At 57.0% G+C, this 22715-nt stretch overlaps 2 protein-coding genes across 2 annotated transcripts; one reads left to right on the top strand and one right to left on the bottom strand.

The window, feature by feature from the left end:
* The first annotated feature begins 1049 nt into the window (after positions 1–1049).
* On the top strand, positions 1050–9078 carry TMEM184A (transmembrane protein 184A). Its single transcript, XM_004688349.2, has 9 exons — positions 1050–1091; positions 1783–2001; positions 4327–4492; positions 4920–5010; positions 5109–5184; positions 5374–5465; positions 6401–6570; positions 7107–7304; positions 7983–9078. The coding sequence occupies exons 2-9, from the start codon at positions 1783–1785 to the stop codon at positions 8240–8242; spliced, it is 1272 nt and encodes a 423-aa protein (XP_004688406.1). The 5' UTR covers positions 1050–1091; the 3' UTR covers positions 8243–9078.
* Positions 9079–10338: 1260 nt separating this feature from the next.
* On the bottom strand, positions 10339–22441 carry MAFK (v-maf avian musculoaponeurotic fibrosarcoma oncogene homolog K). Its single transcript, XM_004688348.2, has 3 exons — positions 22280–22441; positions 14365–14444; positions 10339–13676 (listed from the first exon to the last, which is right to left on the bottom strand). The coding sequence occupies exons 2-3, from the start codon at positions 14398–14400 to the stop codon at positions 13245–13247; spliced, it is 468 nt and encodes a 155-aa protein (XP_004688405.1). The 5' UTR covers positions 14401–14444; positions 22280–22441; the 3' UTR covers positions 10339–13244.
* Between the last annotated feature and the right edge of the window lie 274 nt (positions 22442–22715).

Below are 22715 nucleotides of genomic sequence, written 5' to 3'. Positions count from 1 at the left end.
GTTGGAGAGAGGAGGGGCAAGGCCTGAACGTTTTATCTGGGAGTGAGGGCACAGCGTCAGGGCATGTTCTGGGCTGGGGGCTCCAGAGGGCACGTGCAGCTGAGGGGCTGAGGGAGCAGGGGCTGATGCATCCCAGGGGTTGATAGGCTCCGTCCTGCTCACGCATGTGGCTGAACCTCTCTGAGCCCCAGTTCCCACCAGCAATTCAGGCTTTGCAGCCTATGGCCCAGAACTGGGGGGCATCAGGGGGTGTGAGGTTCTGTCGTGGGCACGGGGCAGGCACCTGACGCAGGTCCTGCAGCACATTGAAGCTGGAACAGGGTGGGGGGTACCCAGAGACAGGTTGAGGCCCCCACCCCTCCTCCCCTGCTGGGAGGCAGCACCAGGGGTATAGGGGAGACCACTTTTACAGGGGCCTCTGGACATGGTTGACCATGGAGCAGGAGGAGTCAGGTCCCCAAACATGACCCAGTGTGACCTGCTTCCTTCGTCCCCCACCCACAAACGTTTCCATTGCATTTCTCAGGACTGGACTTTGTAAACTTTTTCACTGAGGTGAAAGTCTATAAACAAAATCTGCCCAGTTTTTTAAGTGGATAATTCAGTGGCGTTGGGTACATATACTTTATTGTACAACCACCAATTCTGTCTCATCCCAGAACTTTTTCATCGCTCCAAATAGAAACAGTGTTTGTTACAGAGCCCACTCTGATCCTGTGACCCCTCCCCCTTGACTCAGGTCCTGGCAGCAACTGCCCGGCCATCTGGCACAGGTAGGTGAGGGCACCGGGCGCCTGTAGGTACCTTGGAGCCAGCTGCTGCTAAGCAAACCCCAGGGAGGATAGAGTATCAGCATGGGGAGGGGACAGGCTCCTCCTCCTCCCCTCCGGCCCCTCCCTGCTGCCCAGGGCTCAGGTGGGCCCTGAGGTAAGGCCGTGGCCCCTCCCTCAGCCTGGTAACGCCTCCAGTTACTGGCCTTGCCCCACCCCTAGTGCAGCTGCCAGGAGGCCACGTGGCCAGGCGGATGACCAGCCAGGCTTCCCTGAAGGCTGGGCCTCCCAGGACGGAGCAGGAAGCTTCCTGCCTGAGAGGTAGGCGCTGGGCCCGGTGACCACAGGCTGGTAGGGGAGGCAGAGGCCAGATAGGGCCTAGAGCAGGAGAGAAGGGAGGTAACCGGTGCCCCAGCAGGTGGGCAAGTGGGCTGTAGGACAGGCACCAGGGCTGGAGAGAGGGCCTGTGGCGACCCTGGGAGCCAGCAGGTGCTGGAGAGCCCTCCCCTACCTTCTGCAGCTACAGGCAGCACCAGCCTGGCCACTCCCAGATGTAGCCTGGCCCGGCGGGGGCTCCCCCACGTTCTGAGTTCTTTAGTCTCTAAAAAGTGAATTCCCCACAGGTCCAAGGCAGCAGAGGTAGGTTTTCTTTTACGGAGACTTAAACTAAATCTGGAGCCCCTGACACCTTCAGGCAGCTGACTTCTGGCCTGGGTGGCTGAGCCCTGGGGACCCAGGGAATTCCAGGGTGGGCCCTTGAGCAGAGGGGGTGCCCAGGGCTGCCCAGGAGCAGGGAAGGTAGCACAATGGCCAGTCTCCAACTCCCTTGAATAGGACAGTGATCAATGCCCAGAGCACCCTTGGGCGTGTCCTAGGCCGCCTGGAGCCTCCCACTCAGCCTCCTCCCTCCCGCCCCTCCCCCACCCCCTCCCCCTCACTGGCGCCTGGGCTGCTGCGGCTGCCGCCTACACCTTGCCCCTACTCTTTCCTGCGCTCTCCTTGGCCTCTGCAGATGACTAATGCCTCGGGGCTTCTGGGGACGGTCAGCGCCCCCCTGGAGTTGACAACCTGGCCTCCGCCCAGCCCCCCACTGACTGTTCCTGCTGAGCCACAGATGGACCGTGTGGGAAATGGCTCCCAGGGGGCACCCCAACTCTTCCTCACCACCTCGCTGGCCCACGGTATCTCGGGCATCTTTGTGTGGAGCGCCCTGCTGCTCACCTGCCACCAGGTGAGTCTTCATGCTTCCCTCAGGTCCCACTTTCCATGGGACATGCCCTGGTAGGGCACCAGGACTAAAGGGCCTCAGGCTCTAACCTTGGTGCAGACAGGAGGGGCCCAGCTGGACAGAGGGGTAGTGCCCAGAGGCTCTTACAGGTGGCATGTGGCCAGGACACAGGGGCAGGAGAGGGGCTTCCTTCAAAACTCAGCAAGTAGGAGCTGGGCCTGAAGAAGGGGTGTCTCTATCAGGCAGGGGGCAGCGGCCGTCTGGGTGCCAGCTCTTCGCCAGACACTTGTTGGCCTTCAGCCTCATGCTGAGTCCCATCTCAGACAGACACTGAGCAAGTCAGCCCAGGGTCTTCCCCGTAGCAGGAGTGGGAGGGCCTTCCCTCCGGAGGACAGCTTGCCGGGAAAGCAGGTGAGGGCTGGACTTTGCTCTTAGGGAGCAGAAGCCACGAGTAGGAGCTGGGTGTGGGCTTGGCTAGCTGGCCTCAGCAGGGCTGCCCTCAGTTTCCTCATGAAGGAAGCAGGGGACAGAAGCCGGGCTCAAGTCCTGAGCTGCACTAGCCCCTCCCCAGAGCTGCACTAGGAGATGAGACAGCGCCCCAGATGGAGGTGCACCGTGCCCCCCAGGAAGGGAGGCAGGAAGTGGCAGCAGGAGGGGCCCAAACGCAGGGGCGGGGCTCACACACAAGCACAGGCCGGGGAGAGCTTGTGTGGCCCGTGAGAGGCTGTCCGGGCTGAGGGTGTCTGTCATGGCACTCGTGACGACTTGAGGACACTTGAACATTCGGGGTGGTTTGGGCCACAACCTGGGAGTGCTGGGGACTTGGGGGGCTGGGAGCAGAGCTGCCTTTAAGGTAGTTCAGCTGGCACTGGCATAGGGAATGGATTGCTGGGGTAAACCGCGGGCAGAAGAGAGTCAGGAGACGGGCAGGCAGGGAAGGAGGTGGCCAAAGGCCGCCAAGGCAGCAAGGTACAGATACACTTCTTGGTGAGAGGCTCTGCCTCACAGCCTCAGATAACCAGGACACAGTGTGTTAGGCAGGCTTGGTGCATTATGGTGTAGAAGAGTGGGGGGAGGGGCAGTCCCTTCGGGGTGTGCAGCTCTACTGCCCAGGGCACCGTGGCATGGATCACGTGGGCTGACCCTACCCTGATCCTCCACACAGCCAGTTCCTCTTTCTTGAGGAGTTCCAGGCCATCCACCCATTCAGAGCCCACAGGACAGCCAGAGGCCAGAGAGGTCTTCAGTTGGCCAAGGCCACCTGGCCAGGCAGTGCCAGCACTGGGGGCAGAATCTCCCAGTGGCGATCATGCCATGTCCTTCCCACAGCACCAACGGGGAGGGAGTGACTGATAAGGAGCCTGTGCCTGCTACCAGCCAGCAGTCACCCCCGTGATGTGCCCCAGGGAGCTGGACCACATGGTATCTGCATACACTGTTTCCTCCCCTTGGCCTGTCCTTCACTTGTCCGATTTCCACCTCCACTCAGGGCACACCTCCAGGAAGCCTGCTGGAGGTGCTATGGGGCCTTTGTGGCCAGCTCTCCATCTCTGCTTCTTCTTAAAGACAGTGTCACTGTAAAATCTGCCTGTTCTGCTCCCCACTCCATCTCTTGTGAATCCTCTCATCATTCCCCACCTCTGGCCTACATCCCAGTTCTTTCTTCTATGCAAAAAAAAAAAAAAAAAAGGACAGTGTCACTATTTTGTCATGTCCTCATAGAAATCACTGGAAATCTAAGGTTTACAGACAAAAATGGGTATCACCATATTGCTCAGGGATAAGACTGGGATGTGTTTCACCTTTTCACCATGGACTGGGTCCTGCTGCATTTGTCAATGTTTACATATCACATCCTATCGGAGAATTTCCCCACATTGGCATTCAGGAGTATCATTTTACTGACAGTATAATACTCCCCTGTGGTTGTGCACAGTGTCAACAGCTGAGCCTACCGCTCTGTGTGGGTCCCCTAGGGCTCTGCACATGCCTCATACACAGATCTTTTATTTCTGAAGAAATTGTTCCATAGGACAAATACCCAGGAGGGAGCAGAGCCCTTTTATGCCCCATTTGAAATATAGGGTCATTTTTCCCCATGCCCGTGCTCCCTTGTGGGCTATAAACGCCCCATCTACCCCTAGTAGAGCTCAGAGGCTTCTCATTGAATGAATGAATCAACGAACGGATGAATGAATGAATACAAGGCCCCACTGCAGAGCATCCTACCAGGTGAAGGGATGTCTGGTGCCAGGAAAGACCCCACTCAGGCTGCCCATGTAGCATGGCAGGTGCACCTGTTTCCCAGCTGCTCTTGTTCAAACCCAGATCTACCTGCACCTGCGCTCCTATACAGTCCCCAACGAGCAGCGCTACATCATCCGCCTCCTCTTCATTGTGCCCATCTATGCCTTCGACTCCTGGCTCAGCCTGCTCCTCCTAGGGAACCACCAGCACTACATCTACTTCGATTCTGTGCGTGACTGCTATGAAGGTGAGGCCGCCGCGCTCCAAGCCATGCCATGACCCCCAAAGGGTGCATGGAGAAGCTTCCAGGGGCATGAACTCCCAGCACCAGCCTGGAGGCACCCCACACCCCTGAAGGGGTTGCCTGATTGCCAGGATTAGCAATGCCAAGGGTGAGCTGGCCAGCATGGAACCAAGACTCCTGGGTTCACAGAACAAGACAAACAGGGCTCTAGATGAGTGGGGGAGGGCATTAGAGCTGCAGTGGACTGCCACGGGTCCTGCCCCTGCTGGGTGGCATGTGGTTCCAGGGCCAGGCTGGGAGCATGTCCTCCATGAAGTAGGTGTCAAAGAGTCTGTGGGGGCCAGAGTGGAGGGTGGGGAGGGGGGATCCTTCATGCAGGTTGAGAACCTGGTGGACTGCTGGGCCCATAACCACCACCCCTGCTCCGCAGCCTTTGTCATTTACAGCTTCCTGAGCCTCTGTTTCCAGTACCTGGGGGGCGAGAGTGCCATCATGGCTGAGATTCGGGGAAAACCCATCCGGTAAGCATCTCACCTACCAAGATGAGCCTATCAAGGCCCCTCCAGGCCAGGCAGCCATCTGGGCTGGGGACGTGGCCTCAGGGACTTCCCCTCTGCAGGTCCAGCTGCTTCTACGGCACCTGCTGCCTGGGGGGCATGTCCTACTCTATCGGGTTCCTGCGCTTCTGCAAGCAGGTGAGACAAGGCTTGCTTCTTTCTCGGCCCCTTCCAGCCACCTCCCACTGTCTCTTGCTGCTCAGTGTGTGTGTGGGTGGGGGGGGGTGTTGGGGGTGGGGGGCTGGGGTGGGAGGTGTGCTGGCCCCATACACCATTCCTAAGCCCATTAAGGTTGGGGCCACAGCCCTCCCACCTTCCCCCTCCCAGGCCACACTGCAGTTCTGCGTTGTGAAGCCCATCATGGCCGTGATTACCATCATCCTGCAGGCATTTGACAAATACCACGATGGGGATTTCAAGTAAGGACAAGCTGCCATGCCAGAGGGAGAGGTGGGCTCAGCCTGTGGGGGTGGGGGTTGGCAGGAGGTGGTTGGAAGAAGGCAGGGCTCAGTAGAGAGCTCAGCGCGGCTGCATAGTGAGCCAGGAAGGGCAGGTGCTGGTTCCCGATGCAGGACTCCCTCTGCAGCAAAGTCTCCTTGCCTAGCCTGCTCCCTTTGTCTGGGAAACTGGCAGCCTCCCACATCTCCAACCCTGCAGCAGCCCACCCCAGGGAGAGCACAGGGTGGATTTAAGGACACTCAGGCCAAGGGAGCAGAGCCCTCACTGGCCACTGGGGCAGCGTAGAAATGGGCAGGGCTGCCCTGCACACTCTCAGAATTCTGCATCGAGTCCATGCACTCACCACACACACACGTGGGAGCACACACATGCACACACTCACACCCTATGCAATTGTATGTGCACACACAGTTTCACACGTGCACACACACACGGGGACTCATGCACACACACACTCACTTATACGTGCACATGCTCCTGCCCACCTACACAAGTACCCAGTAACGCACACATGTACGTGCGTGTGTACAGCCTCATGCACTCACACGCACAGCCACACGCTCACACAAGGACACATGCCTGCCTGTGTACCCTCAACATAGAGGCCAAGGCTTTCAGGCTGTGCAAGTGGTTGGGGGAGGGGCAGGAGGGCAGCCCCACAGCCTTGCCATCCTGACACCCTCCTGCCCACACTCCACCCCCAGCTTCTCGGTCACTCCCCTGACACTGGAGTCCCCTCCACCTGTTAGCCCGGGGAGGATCGAGACCTGGGAGGCTGGTGCCCAGGTTCGAGGTGGGAATGGCAGTGGGGCAAATGGCATCACTGATAAGGATGGGGAAAGCAGAAGAGGGCAGGGCCGACCCTGCCTCTCTTGACACCTGCTTCCACCCTCAGCATCCACAGCGGCTACCTCTACGTCACGCTCATCTATAACGTGTCTGTCAGCCTGGCCCTCTATGCCCTGTTCCTGTTTTACTTCGCCACCAAAGAGCTCCTGCGGCCCTTTGAACCTGTCCTCAAGTTCCTCACCATCAAAGCAGTCATCTTCCTCTCTTTCTGGCAGGGTAGGTGGGCTTTCTGGGGTAGGGTTGGAGCCCAGAGATCTCGGGTTCAAGTCCCACATCCACCCTCAGGTCCGTGGTGCCCTCAAGCCCAGCCTGTTTCCCCAGGGAGTAGAAGGGGAACAGCAAGCTCTCCGCTTGGCAGGTTTGTGGATAGGACACACAGAGGACAGGGGGTGCCCTGTCCCCATCAGACCCTGGTCTGGAGGATGGGCACTGGACAGTTGGGGTGGAGCTAGGGGTGCACATAGTCTGGAGTTACAGAGGTCAGAGTGGGCACTTGGGGAGTTCCTGGGTATCGCTGTGCCAACACCCCAGCTTTGGAGGTATCTGGCTCCTCTGACTTTGGCTCCATGGAATGGGAGCTCATGCACCATGGCACAGGGCTGGTTGGTAAGCCTCTAGTGCAGGGTGGCCTCACCCTCTCCTCAGATCCCTGCCATGCCCATGAGGCTGGCCTCAATAGGGCTCATGGCTGGGGGCAGCTCTGCCCACCCTCCTATCCAGGAGGGTGCCTGAGGGACTGTCACCATCCCCAGGGATGCTACTGGCCATCCTGGAGAGGTGTGGGGTCATCCCTGAGGTCCAGGTCGTCGATGGAACCAAAGTGGGCGCCGGCACACTGGCAGCTGGCTATCAGAACTTCATCATCTGCATCGAGATGCTCTTTGCCGCCATTGCTCTGCGCTACGCCTTCACCTGCCAGGTGTACTCAGAGAAAAAGGAGAACTTGCCAGGTACGTTGGGTCCTGCCAAGAGAGTGGAGCGAACTTCACAGTTGTGGTCCTGAGATGGGGGTGACAGCCAGTTCTCCCCTCAGTGCTGTCCCACTCATAGGCTGGGAATTTCTATTTGGTGGGCAAGGAGATATTCCCGTGGATAAAGTGAGCCCAGGACAGTTAACTTGTGTGCACGTGGTCCAGCTGGAGAGGCCAGGCAGGCTGGCAGCTGGTATGAGGTGGGCTAGACCGGATGTTTGAGCCTGGGGACCTCCAGTGTCAGGGGCTTGATGCTTCTGCATCTGGGGTGTCCCGCACACCACACCCAGGTGCTTGGCCAGGCCTGGCCGGAGAAGCCAGGGTGTTGTTGGTTGGTGCCAGTGCACCTAGTGAATCCTGCCCAGGTGGCTACTAGGCAGCATGGAATATGTGGTGCCCTCACCCCAGGCCCAAGAGAAGATGGGCGTCAGTCAAGGCATTCTTCTACTGTGGCGCCTGTAGGGATTCCAGGTTGGGGCCCCAGTGCTAGGGCTTAGGTTTGGGGGCTCCAGGCCCACCAAGGCTAGGACCTAGGCATGTAGGAGCAGCATCCCTAGGTATCCCCAAGGCCTGCGGGGAGCAGGGTAATGTCCCCGGGGGGCTGACTCTATGACAGGAGTTGGGAGGTCCTCACCACATGCTGCTTGCCACCCCCAGCACCTCCGGCGCCCATGCAGAGCATATCCAGTGGCCTCAAGGAAACCATGAGCCCACAGGACATTGTGCAGGATGCCATCCACAACTTCTCACCCGCCTACCAGCACTACACACAGCAGGCCACGCATGAGGCCCCAGGACGCAGCCAAGGAGGGCACCCTTCACCCAGCGCCTACCCCAGTGCTGTGGGTGGCTCTGGTGGGGGCAGGAAGAGTCGCAAACTCGAGAAGAGGATGCTGATCCCCTCGGAGGAACTGTAGAGGGGCCATGAGGTCACCTAATGGGACATGCAGACCAAGCCTGAGGGAAAGGACAGGGTCCCTGGCCCACCAGCCCTCTTGCCAAAGGTCAAGCATCTCCCAGGAGCCCTCTTGCAGATCTGTGGAGCCCACTGCCCATCCTACTGCCCACTGGCGGAAAGGGGCTGAGAGACTCTGCTGGATGTCCAGGGGCCACCGAGTGGGTCTGCAGTCCTAGGAGAGAGCACCTGAGCGTATCTGGGGTACCAGGGACCCTCTGGATCCACTTGGCAATCAGGTCCCTGGATGGACAAGTTTCAGATTGGTCAGCTGCAGAAAGAACGAATGTGTGGAGGGGAAGCACTGGAGAGATGAGCACATCGGTGGGTGGGGGCCACACTACTGGAGGTGAACTGACTGGACAGGGTCTTGCTGTGGCCCTCCTGGGTCTGTGAGAGGAAGGCTTAGGTTGCTCCACAGCTCCCAAACAGCCTACCAGACCCCCAACCTCAGAGTTCCCCCACCCACAAGGCAGGTCTGAGAAGCCCCTGGGGGCTATTTTCAGGGAATGGAGCTTATTTATACACAAACACCCTGAGTTCCTAGTGGTTCTTTGGCTTCTGTTCTTGCAGGGTTAGTGCAGTGAGGTGACAAGCGAGGCTACTGAGGTAGGTCAGGGTATGGGAGGCTCCCAATCCACCCCAGCAGCATGGGGCAAAGCATGCTGGTTAAAACCAAATGCACTGCCTGCTCACAGGGATCCCAGCTCACCTGCCCTTGAGACTTCTGCCTCCATAGAACAGGCCCCCTGCCAGCCTCGCCAGCAGTACATGACGAGGCTGGCCAAGGCTGGGAGTGCTCAGGCTCTGGTAGGGAGGCCTTCCTTCACTTGTTTCAGGGTGGCCAGCTGGTGTCCAGGATGAGAGCTCAGGGATCCGGAGAGCGGAGCCTGGGGCACAGGCTTGCCTTTAGGACACTGCAGTGACTGAGGGAACCTGGGGCCTACTGCAGGAGCATGGGAGCACATGGGGAGGGGCCGCAGGGGCAGAGGCATTGCAGTGGGGTACAAGTCATGGCCGGTCTGTTTGTCTGGGTGTGTACTGGGAGGGGTGGGTGCTGGGGGAAGGGTACAGGGGAGATGGCAGGGGCCTGGGCGCCAGAGCCTGCTGCCAGGCCGATGCAACAGGAAGGCCAGGCGGGCACCACCCAGTGAAGCCTACCCCACCTCCTGGCTGCCAGCTCCCACATTCACAAGGGAAGTGGGAGAAGCACTGAGGGTCTCAGAAACTCACAAGAGTGGGAACTAACCAAGCATCCATGCCCGAAGGGGGTCACCCCTGCCTCCTGTCCCTGAGCCTGGGGGCTCAAGGCCAGCAGCTTCACACAGGGCCCAGCTGGACGGCCTGATAAGATAGGCAGAGCCTCCTCCTGCGGCGCTGCTGGCAAGTCTCCACTGTCTTATCAGGGCCTTGGAGCCTGGCAGACCCACAGCGGGCACCCACCCCTCCCCTGTGGCTTCCATGGCCAGGTTCTTGCCCATCTCAGTCAGCAGAAAGACACAAGGAGCTCCCTGGAGACCTGGCAAGCAAGCAGGGAGGTTATCTGGAGGGTGCAAGAGTCAAGACGCTGCTCAGCTGTGTGTTTTGGGGGCGAGAGCAGTCTTTACCTGGAGGGCTGCCCCTTTGGGGCCTGAGTTGCACAAAGCTATGTACAGAGGATAAGTGGGTGCAGGAGAGCCAGGGCTCGTACTGTTGGGTCAGGCCCATCTGCTGGGATAGCCTTGATGGGCTTCATGAGGGGAAGGAAGTGGGCATTTGCTCAACACCCAATGTGTGCCAAGGATTGGGCCAGAAGTCTCGGGGCCACTGGTCTTTACAACAGCTTCAACCCAGCGAGGTTGAGCAAGGTCACGGAGCTGCAAGAGGTGGACCAGCTCCACAGAGGTCAGCCCTCCATGGTCACAGTCCCCACAGGCAGTGGTGGTGACAATAAAGGCATGAGGTGCCTTGGGTCAGTCTTCCCAAGGGCATACATGGGTGCTTGTATAATCTCTAAAGCAGAGCTCTCCAACTCCAGGCTCCCTGTGTGGGCTAAGCAGAGGCCCGACCCTTAGCTCTGGTTTTGGTGCTTACTTCAGGTCACCACACAGGATGCTTTGCTCTCTGCCCTAACAGTCTTGTCTTCTCAACACTCTGCAAAATCCCCATCCCTGACAAAACCAGGTGAGGTCTGGCCCACAACTGGTGGACACTGCCCAGGGAGAGAGCTGCTCTGACAGGAGCATCTGGTCAGGGCAGAGGGGACAGCTGTGAACTCTGCCTACCAGCCAGAGTGTACCTAGGTTGCCTCCAACTCTTGACACACCCCCCTACCCCTGGTGGCTGTCCTATGGAACCCAAAACATCCAGGTATGCAGGGGGGAGGCCCTTTCCAGAGTGCTCAACACCAGGCCTGGCGTCCAGGTGAGCACCAGCAACGGGGGACCAGAGGTAGAAGTTGGGGTGGAGGACTGCAGCACCATGTGGCATGTGGTCCAAAGTACCAACCGCAAGAGACAGATCTGAAACCAGAGAACTTTATTGAAAGGTACAAAAGCGTCACAGCAGAGACATACGGCAATAAATTAGGTGGTGGCCATGAGGGGACAGGGCGGGCATGGGCACATGTCACAGGAACAAGGATCACAACACAGGATCTTTTCAATAATTTATAACATGATAGAAGCAGCACAAAAATAAATATTGAAATGAAACTGCTGAGCGGCCACGGAGGCGAGGAAGGTGGTGCTGAGCTTACAGGAGGCCCTGTCACCTGGAAACGGCCAAGGCGAGCCTTCACTGGGAAGGACAGGTGCCAGAAGCACAGGAGACAGGAAAAGCGGCCTCCACCTGATAGAGGGCCTTGCCTTTTTTCTTAAATTAAAAAAAAAAAAAAAAAATCCATATATTAAAACTGTGACAATGAAATTTCAATGATCCGAAAGGAAAAGCACAAGGGAACGTGCTCATCGTCCGCCCCAGGCCCCGGGAAGGGGACAGGCAGGGGCTGCGTCCTCACCGCGTGGCCACAGCTGCTCCCTCCGGCCTAGAGGCGAGGGCAGCAACCAGCACCCTGTCTCAAAGGACAAGGAGCTCCAAGGACCCTATACTGGACAGTGCTTTTCCCAGGGGTGTGGCAGCCCAGCAGGACACCAGACTGGGGTGGGGGAGGCAGCCCTGGGACCCCACTGGGAAAGGCAGGCAGGAAGACCAAGGGAGGAGGTGCACGCAGCCTTCCTCCTCAGAGCCCGGAGCTGGCTGGCATGTGGAAGCCAGGAAAGGGCACCTCACCCCTATCCTACCCACATTCAAGTGCAGCTCTGCACTAACATTTACAGTATCAAACAGGAAAAGAAGTTACGAAAAATCTGTACGATAAAATGTGTATATAATTTTATATATATATACTATATATATATATATACTATATATATATATACTTCTCTCTCTCTCTTAAATATTTCCCCATGGCCCTTATTGACATCCAATGTGGATTACCTACCATGGCTATGGTATCAACAGCTTTTTTTTTTTTTTAAACACCAGGTCGTTTGGGTGCTCCCAAACCCTTTTTCTTCACCAGAACAGGAACAAGGTTACAAGGCTTTCTATTGGCTGCTGACAGTAGACACAGAAGCAAGACACAGCCCTTGGGGCCAGCTGTTCTCAATCCTCTCCTGGCATGGCTGACACCTGCCCAGGGCTCTGCAGCTTGCTGGGGATCTTTCTGGGTGGTGGGGATCAGGTCAAGTGGACAACAGGAGCTGGAGCCCTGCAGCTTCCAGCCTGTGGAAGGGTTTTCAGTTCACCCAGACCAGAGCCCCAGGACCCAGTGTCTCAGCATCTTCACGGGAAGGACAGGAAGAGGTGCCCCAGCAAAGGTCACCAAGATCATCAATGGCTCAGAGCTCCAGAAAGAAAGAGCAGGTGAAGGTTCCAGGCAGTTAAGCACCAAAGTTGCAGAGTCCCCTTGTCCCTTCTGAACTGACCAGCCAGGTGCCCCTGGGAGCAGTCCATGCTGTTGTCCTGGCCCAGTGCCCGTCTCTGACCCCATCTCACCTCATCCTCTGACCCCCACCTGTCTCCCTGCTCACCTGCTTCCTCCAACAGAGCCACTCTGCTCCACAGCCACTCCTGAGACCATCTTCAACGTCACACCACCCACAAGAAACATCTTCCCTTTCCCACATCCCAGCCCCCAGGGTCTCCTTGGGGCAGCATCTGGGCAGGCTGGCTCCTATGCCAGGCAGCTACTGCTCCTCACTGGGGACCTCCTGCAAGTCACCTCATCATCACAGGAAAATTCTCAACACTTATGCCTGAGCCCCCACTAAGTGACACTGGGGTCCTGGTGTGACTACAGGCACATGTATGAGCACGGCGAGCATGTGTGTGCAAGCACGCACACATACACATGCACATACAGAAATACACACACCCCCTACGCAGCCCTTGTTACACCCACCCAGGGGCAGAGGTCTCTGGCTGAGGCCAAAGCAGGGTCACGGTGCATGCTGACACCGGGGGCAAGCGGCTCTTCCTGGGGTGGCCGAGCTCAGTCAGGGCTAGAAGGGGTCAGGCACCGGCCTGCGGGCAGTGGGGGCCACGCTGCCTGCAAGTGTTGACAGGCTGCTCACAGGAGGGGTGGAAGACTGATTCCTGCTGATGGGTCACAGTGCTGGGGGACAGGACCCTTCTGAGGACCTTGCTCCCACATCCTGACGTCGCCCCCTCCCAGCATAAGCCATTGACCCCTGAGAACAGTCTGGAGAGCCCTGGCTGAGCCCAGAGAAGGCGGGGTGCATGTGCGTGTGCATGTGGGAAGGTGTGCAGCACACAGGTTCCCAAGACCCTAATCTTCATCCTGTACCTATAGCCTCGCCCCAAAAGGGAGAGCTGGGAGGCTGCTCCCATGGGACCCTCCAACAAGCATGAGGGACATGTCCACCACCAGTGCCCACCCCTTTGCCCCCATCGGCCAGGCACTAGGATGCGGCCGAGAAGGGCACAGAGGTGGAGAGCTCAGTGGACTTCACGATGGTGATGACACTGGTGGTGGCCACCTTGGTGGGCGTGATGGGCCCGCGGGCCACAGTGCGGGCGAAGGTCTGAAGGGCCTCATACTTGGAGCGCAGTGCATCCAGCTCCAGCTTCATGGTGCTGTTTTCACGCGCCAGCTTCTCCACCTCCTGCTGCAGCTCCACCCGCTGCCGCTCCAGCTCCTCCTTCTGTGTGACCCGCTTGATGCGGCAGCTGGCGGCGTAGCCACGGTTCTTAAGTGTGCGCCGGCGCTGCTTCAGGCGCACCACCTCGTCTTTGGTGAGGCCCCGAAGGTGCTGGTTCAGCTCCCGCACCGACATGGACACCAGCTCATCATCGCTGAGCACTGGGGCGTTCTCGCCCACCTCCTTCTTGACCTACAGGGGCCACAGCAAGATGTCAGCCTAAGGAGCAGCTCTGGGAGAAAAGGGCCGCAAGGGTCCTCACCACAGTAAGCACCACTGTAGTGAAGATCCCAGATCCTGCAGCACAGAAAATGGCCTGTATTCCCCATATGCACCCCGAGCTGGCCTTCACTTTGCCATGAAGGGATGGGCCAGTCAACAGTGTCTACATGGAACAATACAGGTCATCTGAGGAGGGGGCATTCGCCATATCTGGCCATCATCCCATTACTACAGGCCAAGCCATGGCCGTCCTCTGGACATCTCCAGACCCAGCACAGGACCAAAAGTGAAAAGTTAGTTGCCTATCCTCCTCCCCTTGGGCTTGTTAAGGTGAAGCCAGGTCTAGCAAGACAGGGCTACCCCTGCTTGGTAGGACCTTGGAAGGGGCTAAGGTCAGCTAGCCCTGCCAGGAGTTCTGTGAGGCCAGCTGGGGAGTCAGTACTTCTGGCAGCCAGGCCCTAGGTAGGATGCAGTCCTTGCCAGCAGGCAGCCACCCCACCAGCCCCTCTACCGGGAGTCATTTCCCTGGACGTCCAAGGCAGAGTGTCTTTCTAGGCCAAAAAACCACTCCTTCCCTGGTGCTGGGGGTCCGCCAGGGCTAGAAGGGGCCTTTCCAGGCGTGTGCCCAGGCAGACAAGCCTGGCCCCACCTCACTTACCTTTAATGCCTTGTGAGGTTTGGGAGTAGTCGTCATAACCTGGGCACAGTCACCTGGACAGAACCACTTGGAAATCGTGACTAGAAAACCACAAAATAGAACAAGCTGGTTAGGTCCTGGCCAGGCTGCTGTCACAAGTGACCCAAGCACAGCAGGCCCTCACAGCAGAGTGCTCCCAGGAAACAGTCTAGACTCTTCACTGGCCAGTCACAATGAAAAAAGGACCACAAAACCAGACAGGGCCCCATCCATCCGAGTGGAAGACATCCCGCCAAGGGTGACAAGGCAGAAACCTAGCTATACCCCCCAATCCAACATCAGCTCCCACAAAGTCCCTGACCCACAGCTATCCCTTGCTGCCCCCTACCCACCGGGCTGGTGCTGCAAGCTGTCAGTGCTGGGGGTGACACCAGGTGTGAGCAGGTATCGCTTCCTGTTCTGACTCCCTCCTGAACTCCGATGTCAGCACTTGTGTGGCATAAGACGCCACATTTAGGGTCAAAATAGCAGCAAAGCCCTGAGAACGGCACAGCATCTGAGAAGCTGTCAGGGACAGAAGTGACCCTGCAAGAGCCCTGCACTCCAGGCCCAGACAGGATCCTCAAGAGCAAGGGTCCCAATGGGAAGCCTTACCCTTGTGAAAGTCTCACCCCAACGATGGATGTAGAGCCCTGCCCAGCCCTCGCCGGCAGACCTACCTCCGCAAAGGGCACTGCAGCTGTGACATCACCACGGCCTCTGGGGCTGCCCTACAACCATGACTGAGGCCCAGGGTGGGTGGGGGCTCCCAACAACAGGGGGAGACCAGGAGAGGCAGGGAGCTGCCACCTCACTGAGCTTACTGTCTGGTGGGAGCGGTCCCAGCCACCCACCGCCAGCCCCCGCCCTTCTCATTCTCGCGTCTGCATTGTGTCACACATTCTAATCATTCATGAAAAAGCCAGCCAAAGCATCCCAAGCATGATTCCCCTCTGATAGTTGTCATGGCGACCTTGGGAAGTAGCCAACCCCTGATGGTCGTCATGGAAACAGAGAAGCCCAAAGCAGCCATGGCTTCAGGCTGCCCGTGCAGACATCACGAGGTTGTAGGACAGTAAACAGGCTCAGTAGGGCAGCAGGAGAATGGGGACCAGATTTGCTGGCAGGTGGTATCACCAGCTTAAGGGATCAAGGTGTATACTGCCCACATTCCAAATGGCAGACAGGTGAACTGAGAGATGCACTTGGGCCCAGGGGACAGAGTCACAGCAAAGTCTCCCTCAAGGGGCATGAGCAAGACAACTATTCCACCTTCCCTTGCCCAAAGCCAGGGCCCCTGGCACCCTTGTGCTGACCATCCTTTGCTCCCAGAGGATGCACATGAGACACAAGGGCTTAGCAACACCTGGTCACACTCTTGAGGGGAGGGATGGATTATGGAGTGGGCAGCAGCGAAAGAAGGGCAGGCTATTGCCTTTAGGAGTATCCTCTGCCAGGCCTGCGCACCCTCATGAGGTCATACTCAAGTCTGAAAAGGACAAGCAGCAGTATGGGGTGATCCTAGCAGGGAGGCAAGAGCTGCTTCTGATAGCCCAAAACCCACTCTTCCCTCCCGGTACTGGGGTCAAGGCTGTGCCAGAGAAGGCTGCCAGGAGAGCCATGAGAAACTTTCCATGTTGAGAGGAGGGGCTGGCGGGCATCTCTTCCAGCCCCCTCAGCGTCAGCACACGGGCCTGGAGCCGCCAGGGCATAGCTGTGTGGTGAGTCACAGCTGTTTACAGAGCTGGGAGCTCACATTCCCACAGAGCCTGAGCCCCTCCCACCCCTATAAGGACCTGCTCTCAGCAAATGGGAAATAAAAGGTTCCAGGGAAAGAGGGGTCTTTGCTCACATCCCCAGGCCAGATTTTGGGGCTATGAGGATCTGCCTGCCATGACACATGGTGTGATGGGACAAGGTGACTGGGATATGCAGAAAGACCAGGCCATCATTCTCGTGGATTCTGGTCCTCCCCTCCAAGCAAGCTCAAAAGGTGTAGTCACCATCAGCAAGGTCAAGGTGGCCTGGGCACCTCTCTGGACTTCTGGGGAGCCAGGACAAGAGATGGGAAAAAGATCATTTCAGAGTCCCACTTGGGGTCCAAACAAAGAGGAACACTTCTCTAGAGATGGCATCAGAGTCTGACATCGGGGAATTTTTTTTTAAGGATTTATTTATGCATACATGAACTGGGGTATAAGCCAGAGGTGCAGGGGGGAGAGAATTCACCAGAGACAGAGTGGGGATCAGAACAGACAGATCTAGTGAGATACATTGCTGAGGGGAGCAGTAGGCAAGCCAGGAGAGGTGTGCTGCACCATGTGTGTCACCTCCCTGGCTGGGGATCAAACCCATGCTGCAGTGGCTGTGCTTTAACCCACTGAGCCACCAGGGAGGGTCCAGACCTCAGGGAAATTTTAGTTCCCAAACCTTCTGTTCAAAAATTAAGTGAGGGCGGGACCTCCCTGGTGGCCTAGGGGTTAAGTCTCAGTGCTTTCACTGAGACAGCCCGAGTTGGATCCCCAGCCAGGGAGCTAACACATATGGCACAGCATAAATGTAGAGGTGATGTTATCATCACCTTGAGAGAAAGTCGGGGAATGGTTAAGTAAACCATCTTCTTTCTATGGGCCTTACTCTCTTAGGAAAAATGTGGGGTTCCAGGGTACTGTCCAGCTCTGACAGATCTTTGATAAGGCCAAGAGAATGACACTGTAAGAGAATCTGGCTTGGGCTCCCCTCTCAAACAAACCTTACGGCTTGTGCCAGCTCCGGCCACCACCTCTCTCTCATTCCACCCCTACCAGAGATGCAGTGAAGGTGGGTAAGTTCCAGGCTCCATGCTCATAAGCATGACCCCACTGCCGCAGATGCATCTGAAATCTGATTCCATTTTCAAAACCCTGCATCCACACTGGGAAGTCTTGACCACCTGCAGGAAGACTAGCAGGCACCACACTAACTCAGCAGTTCTCCCCTTTCCCCTCACTGTGCACAGGGAGCACCCTCAGAACAGCACTGTATCACTTCACACAAAAGACAGAGGTGTAGTAGGTATCTAAAGTCATTTTAACCAGGAAAATGACAGCTAGCTTTGAGAAAATGGTACAGAATAGTTTCCTACCCATGAAAAGAGTTTTTAAAACAACTGCTTTCAAATGACCTACTCTAAAATGGGTGCTTGTAACTCACTGAGACTCGGGCAACTTCTGCAGTCACAGCAGATAGACTAGGATTCCAGGGAACCCAGTTGGGGTTGACAACAAAGCCCTCCCCTCACTGTGGGCCTGAGGCCAGCATGAATGCTCAGCACCCAAAACTGCCCTTCCATAGCATCAAAGGCCGTGCCAGACCCTCTGTCCCATGTAACAAACTTTCAGCAATGCTGTATGCAGACAATTCCATGTGCTTCTCTGAGCTTCAGCCAGTGCCAGGCTGGGACGACGACTGTACATCTACAAATGCGCTCAGGTTCCCACTAACCAATGTGAGAGCAGAAGGGCTCAATGCCCACCTCCCAGAGTCTGCCCTGTCAGCACTGTAACTTGGAACAACTTCCAGCCAACTATTTTTCTAACTGAAAAAGTTATTTTCAACTCAAAGCCAGAAACTTCACTCTAATACACATCTAAGCCAGGTTAACAGGAAAGATCATTTCCTCTAAGAGAAAAGGAAACATCCCAGTGGCCCAGAGGGAGTCAATCCCAGTAACTATATATTGCAATTTGGAAAAAATTAAGAGGAACCCAGTCGGGAGCGTTCCAGGCTCCACAAAGAGCAAAAAAGTGCTGCTGCACCCAGGAGAGGCTCAGAATTCTGTCCTGGGCATCCTGAGGGTAGAAGCAGGTGGCCCAGGTTCAACAGTCCAAAACCACTCTTCCAGAGGCAGGTGAACAGAGGCCTTTCGGTTGGCTTCTTACTTTCTACCACCCAGCAACATCTATTGTCAGTTCACTGTTTGACTTAGCTCATCTGGGATAACTCATCCTCCTCACTGGGCTGGATTTGGGTTCAGAACCCAGAGGAGTCCACTTTTCCATAAATAAAGCCAGGTGCTGATGGGATCAATGGCCTCACCAAACAGCCCTATGTTTAGATCACCCAGCAGAAAAGGCTGTCTTAACAGTTCCTGAGGATTCTACTTCTTACCTAGATTAAACAACTCATCTATGCCCTAAGTTTTGTGTAGGGAGAAAGCCAGGCACCTTGTTGTAACCAAATCTCTGAGGTCTGGCATGGGGAACCCTTGCAAACACTTGTTCCTGTCAGAGTGCAGTGCACCCTCTTCCACCAACCCCTTCACTCCCCATTCTCCTGGGTGTCTAAGAAAGTTAAAAGGGCAAAAGGAAAGGACAGCAGGAAGGAGGAGGGAGGGATCAGTTTTACAGGATCAGTAGCTGACTCACCCTGAGGGTGCAAATCTCAAATCCCGGAGACATAATGTGACCAACTCTGCTCAGGGGAACTGGAGGTCTTTTCACAAGTTAACCCCAAACTGAGTGCCCTCCAGTGGCCACCTAACCAGAACAAGTCACCAGCAGCCAGCTTGTCGAAACAAGGTCCCAGAACCAGGGTTCCCACCCCACCCACCTCTGCCCACCAGGCCCTAACCCCCCTGCCCCTGCTTCCCTCAACTGGGGGTGTGGGGGGGTGCATCCTGCTATGCTTGTTGGATATCCCATCAACCCAACCCACACCCAACCTGCAGGCTGGTGCTGGCTGGCTGCCCTCCAGCAGGACGTGACTGTCTGCCCAGTTGGAGGACGTCTGTCACTTGCCTTTGCAGTTGGAGGAAGCCGTGTCATCCTGGCTACATCCTGAGGTGACTCAGGGCTGGGGGCAGGCTGATACCCTATGCTGGGCTCAACCCTTGTAACAACATGGTGGTCACTCCCACCACCAGTTTCAGGCCACTGGCTTCCCCTTTTTTCCCTGCTTCCAGTCTCCCCGCTTCCAGGGTGCCTCATCCTTTCTCTAGACCACTAAATGGGACTTCAATCTATTCCCAGTCTTTACATCAGCCAGGAATGTCCCTGGAAATACTGACATGTTGCACATCTGACAGGCCCAAGACTGGCACCCTGAGTCTCCCTCTCAGCTGATGCCACTGCATGAATCACTTGGAAGTTGCCCTAAAGCCTCGCTTAGTCTCTTCTCCACAACCACTTGCTGACCCTGGCCTGCTGGCCTCAGACTCCCTGCAGCAGTCACCCTGGCTCCCTATCCCCCCTGCTTCTCCAACTGGGCTCCGATCCAGGTCCCTCAAATGTAGCCTCTAACAGAGAGAGGGATCCCCTGGCCACCTGGTGCTCGTCCCAGCCTGCACCTCTGGCTTCTCATAGTACCCTCCTCATATGTCCTGGGTGCCTTCCCACTTCTCAGCTGGGCCCACTCCTCTCCCCTCGCTTCACAAGAATGTAACCTCACGTCATGCTTGTCCTATGTAGCCAGCACATTCTCCTGAACAAATATTCAGGGTGGCATCCAGACCTATGGGCACCCAGATCTCTACCCACAGGTCTGCCCCTTCACTGGATGGAGAATGAAGGACACTCTTAGCCACAGGGGCTCTTACAACTCACAGCAGGTAAAAGAACTACTACATAAGAGATTTCAGTCCTTCATCGGAGGTAGTGAAGTTTCGGGATGGTTTGATAATGACCTCTTGGTCCCTCTGGAACAGAGCACCCAGATGGGAGGCCCAGAAAAGCAGCAGAATGCCACACCAGCCCCTGGACTCTGCTTCACAGGCCAAAGGAAACCTTGGTTTCCTCATCTAAAATGGGGGGGGGGGTGGACCATACTAACCCCCTCAATTCACTGCTACCTGCTCTTAAATCCTATGATTTTTAAGGTAACACTTTCAATTTCCTGAAACTGTAAGAAAGAGGAAACATGAGAGTGTGTGACTTATAAAAAGCAAAAGTAAATACCGGAGCAATACATCTTCCATTAGAAGCGAGCGGGGAGGCGGAGCAGGAGGGTGAGTCACTGTTTACTGCTCTGAGGAGCAGTTACGGAGTACGCTCCCAGCTGGCCAGGGCACCACTTCCCGTGTGGACTGGACCCTAGATCCAGAAAATCCACTTCAGAAACCTTTAGACTCAGGCAGGCCTTCTTCCAGGTGACCAGAGACTATAAACAAACTCTCCAGCTATCTGTGCACATGTTCTGGGTGGTGGACAAAGAATGGTCTGGAAAACGACCCCACACAGTGGCAGCCTCAGAGTGCAGGAGCAAGACTGGAATGCAGCAACCCCATACTCAGCAAGAGCCACTTTCCCAACTCACCCCGATTGGGCTCCCATTTTTAGCAACCACCTTGAAAGTAATCAACTCAGAAGTTGGAGCAGAGCCCTTAAAGGCCAGCTATGTTCAAGCACAAACGGCAAATGGGTTCCGGGGCGGAGCGTAACTCTGTGATTTTTATTTAGTAGACATTTCTTTTTGGAATGACCAGAGATCCAGTTTTTAGTTGTAACTAAACCCTCCCACTTATCCCTCACCGTGATCAAACTGGAACATCCCTACCAGGTTATACAGTGAGGAAAGTGTTCTTAAAGGTACCCACAATACAACAGGTTGCAAGTGTGCCCTACCCACTGGCTTGGCCCACCTTCAACTTCCTAGACCATAAACACCGGCTCAGGCTAAAACTTTCTTAACAGGTTCCACCCACCTGAAGACATTAGGCTTGAAGACACAATCTACCAAGATACTTTTACATATGGGCAAAAACTCAATGCCAATGACAGGGTAAGGGAAGGCCAGCCCCACTGGCATAGGAGCCCACTGATCCTAGCAGCCTTGCCCCACGCAATCTAGAGTTGCAGGCACTTCCCAGGCCAGGCAACCTGGCAAGAGAAGGTGGCCAAGTACTGGTCATCTGCTGAATGAATTGTTAGGGGGGAGATCCCATTTCTGCCTTGGCTATGAGAGCTGTGTGAAAGGCAAACAAGAGCATAATCATTAACACAAGGTGGGGGAGTACGAACTTCCAGCAACCCCAACATGAACTGCTCCACCAACTGGGCAAGTGTCACACTGTGAAAAAACACCACATCAGGCGGCAGGTGAGAATACTATGGAAGACGGAAGGCAAATAACTTGCTTTTCCTAAGGTAGACGTGGATTCTCATTTCCGAAATGTCCTACTCCAGGTAACAGTGTAGAAGCAGACTGACTGACACACTATTTCCTGACCTCTGACAATAAGAAGAACCGCATTCAGAGTTAGACGAAAACCCACTCACAGAAGAAAAAATGATAATCAGCAGTGAGCTTTGGGGATGGCGACACCCAACCCCTGGTCGCTCCGTCGGCAAGTCGTAAAGTGGTATCGGCCAGTCAGCCTCCTTTCCCCGCTCTGCCCCACCTTCCCCGAGCAGTGCAGACCCAGCCCGGCGCTCAGTAGTAGTGACCGCAGGGGCAAGATCTGGGCGTCGCCAGCAAGACTAGCACCGGCTGAGGACGCAGAGCCAGCGGCCAGGTGAGAGAGGCCCGAGGCGGTCCCGCGCTCCCTTGCACGTGGCGCTTTATTTTCGCCCCCGCCTTCCCGCCTCCTGCGGCCCTCTGGAGGCCCGAGGCCGCACTGAGGGCAGGACCATGGAGGGGGTGCCGCCCCACTCCCCGCTCTCCTGGGGGCACCGCCTCAGCCACACTCGGCGCTGGGCGGGGGGCGCGGGCCGGGAGGAAGACCTGCCCGCCCGGCGCGACCCGGACTCCCGCACCTCGGCGGCAGGTGCGCTGGCCGACCGAGTCTGGGAGTTCCGCCCGACTTTGCCGCGGGTCCGGCGGGGCGCGGCCGTGACTCAGCGGCGAGAACCTCGCGCCCCGCCACCCCCGCCCCCTCTGCCCCCTGACCCCGGCCCAGCCCCGCCGGCCGGCGACTCCTCACCTGGCGTAGCGCGGGGGGCGCGGCGGCTCCTCGCGAGCACGCGTTCTCCTCGCCTTCACTCTCGCGCTCCCTCCCGGCCGCCGCCGCCGCAGCCGCCGCCGCGCGCTCCGACTCCGACTTCTCGAAGAACAACAAGTCCCCCCACCGCCAGCCCGCCCGCCAGCCCGGCTCCCCAGCATCTGACACCGCTTCCGGGATTGGCGTCGGCGCGCGTCACTCGGCTCCACCCACTCCAGGCCCCGCCCCCCTCGCGCCACCACCCGGCGACCCCGCCGCCTCCCCGCCTATTGAGCGCGCCGCGCCGCCGCCCCGCCCACCGCACACATCATCGCCACTCCCACCCCGCCGCTCACCGGCCTGCTACCGCCCCGCCCACCGCATACACTTTTGTCCAGCCTACCCGAGTCCCGCCATCTCCAGGCTCACTGGGTGGGTT

Source organism: Condylura cristata, unplaced genomic scaffold (genome assembly GCF_000260355.1).
Source record: "Condylura cristata isolate star-nosed mole 26May11 unplaced genomic scaffold, ConCri1.0 scaffold00024, whole genome shotgun sequence".
NCBI classification, from domain to species: Eukaryota; Metazoa; Chordata; class Mammalia; order Eulipotyphla; family Talpidae; genus Condylura; species Condylura cristata.
Note: the sequence above shows the minus strand (reverse complement) of the source record. Positions and strands in the feature narration are given on the sequence as shown.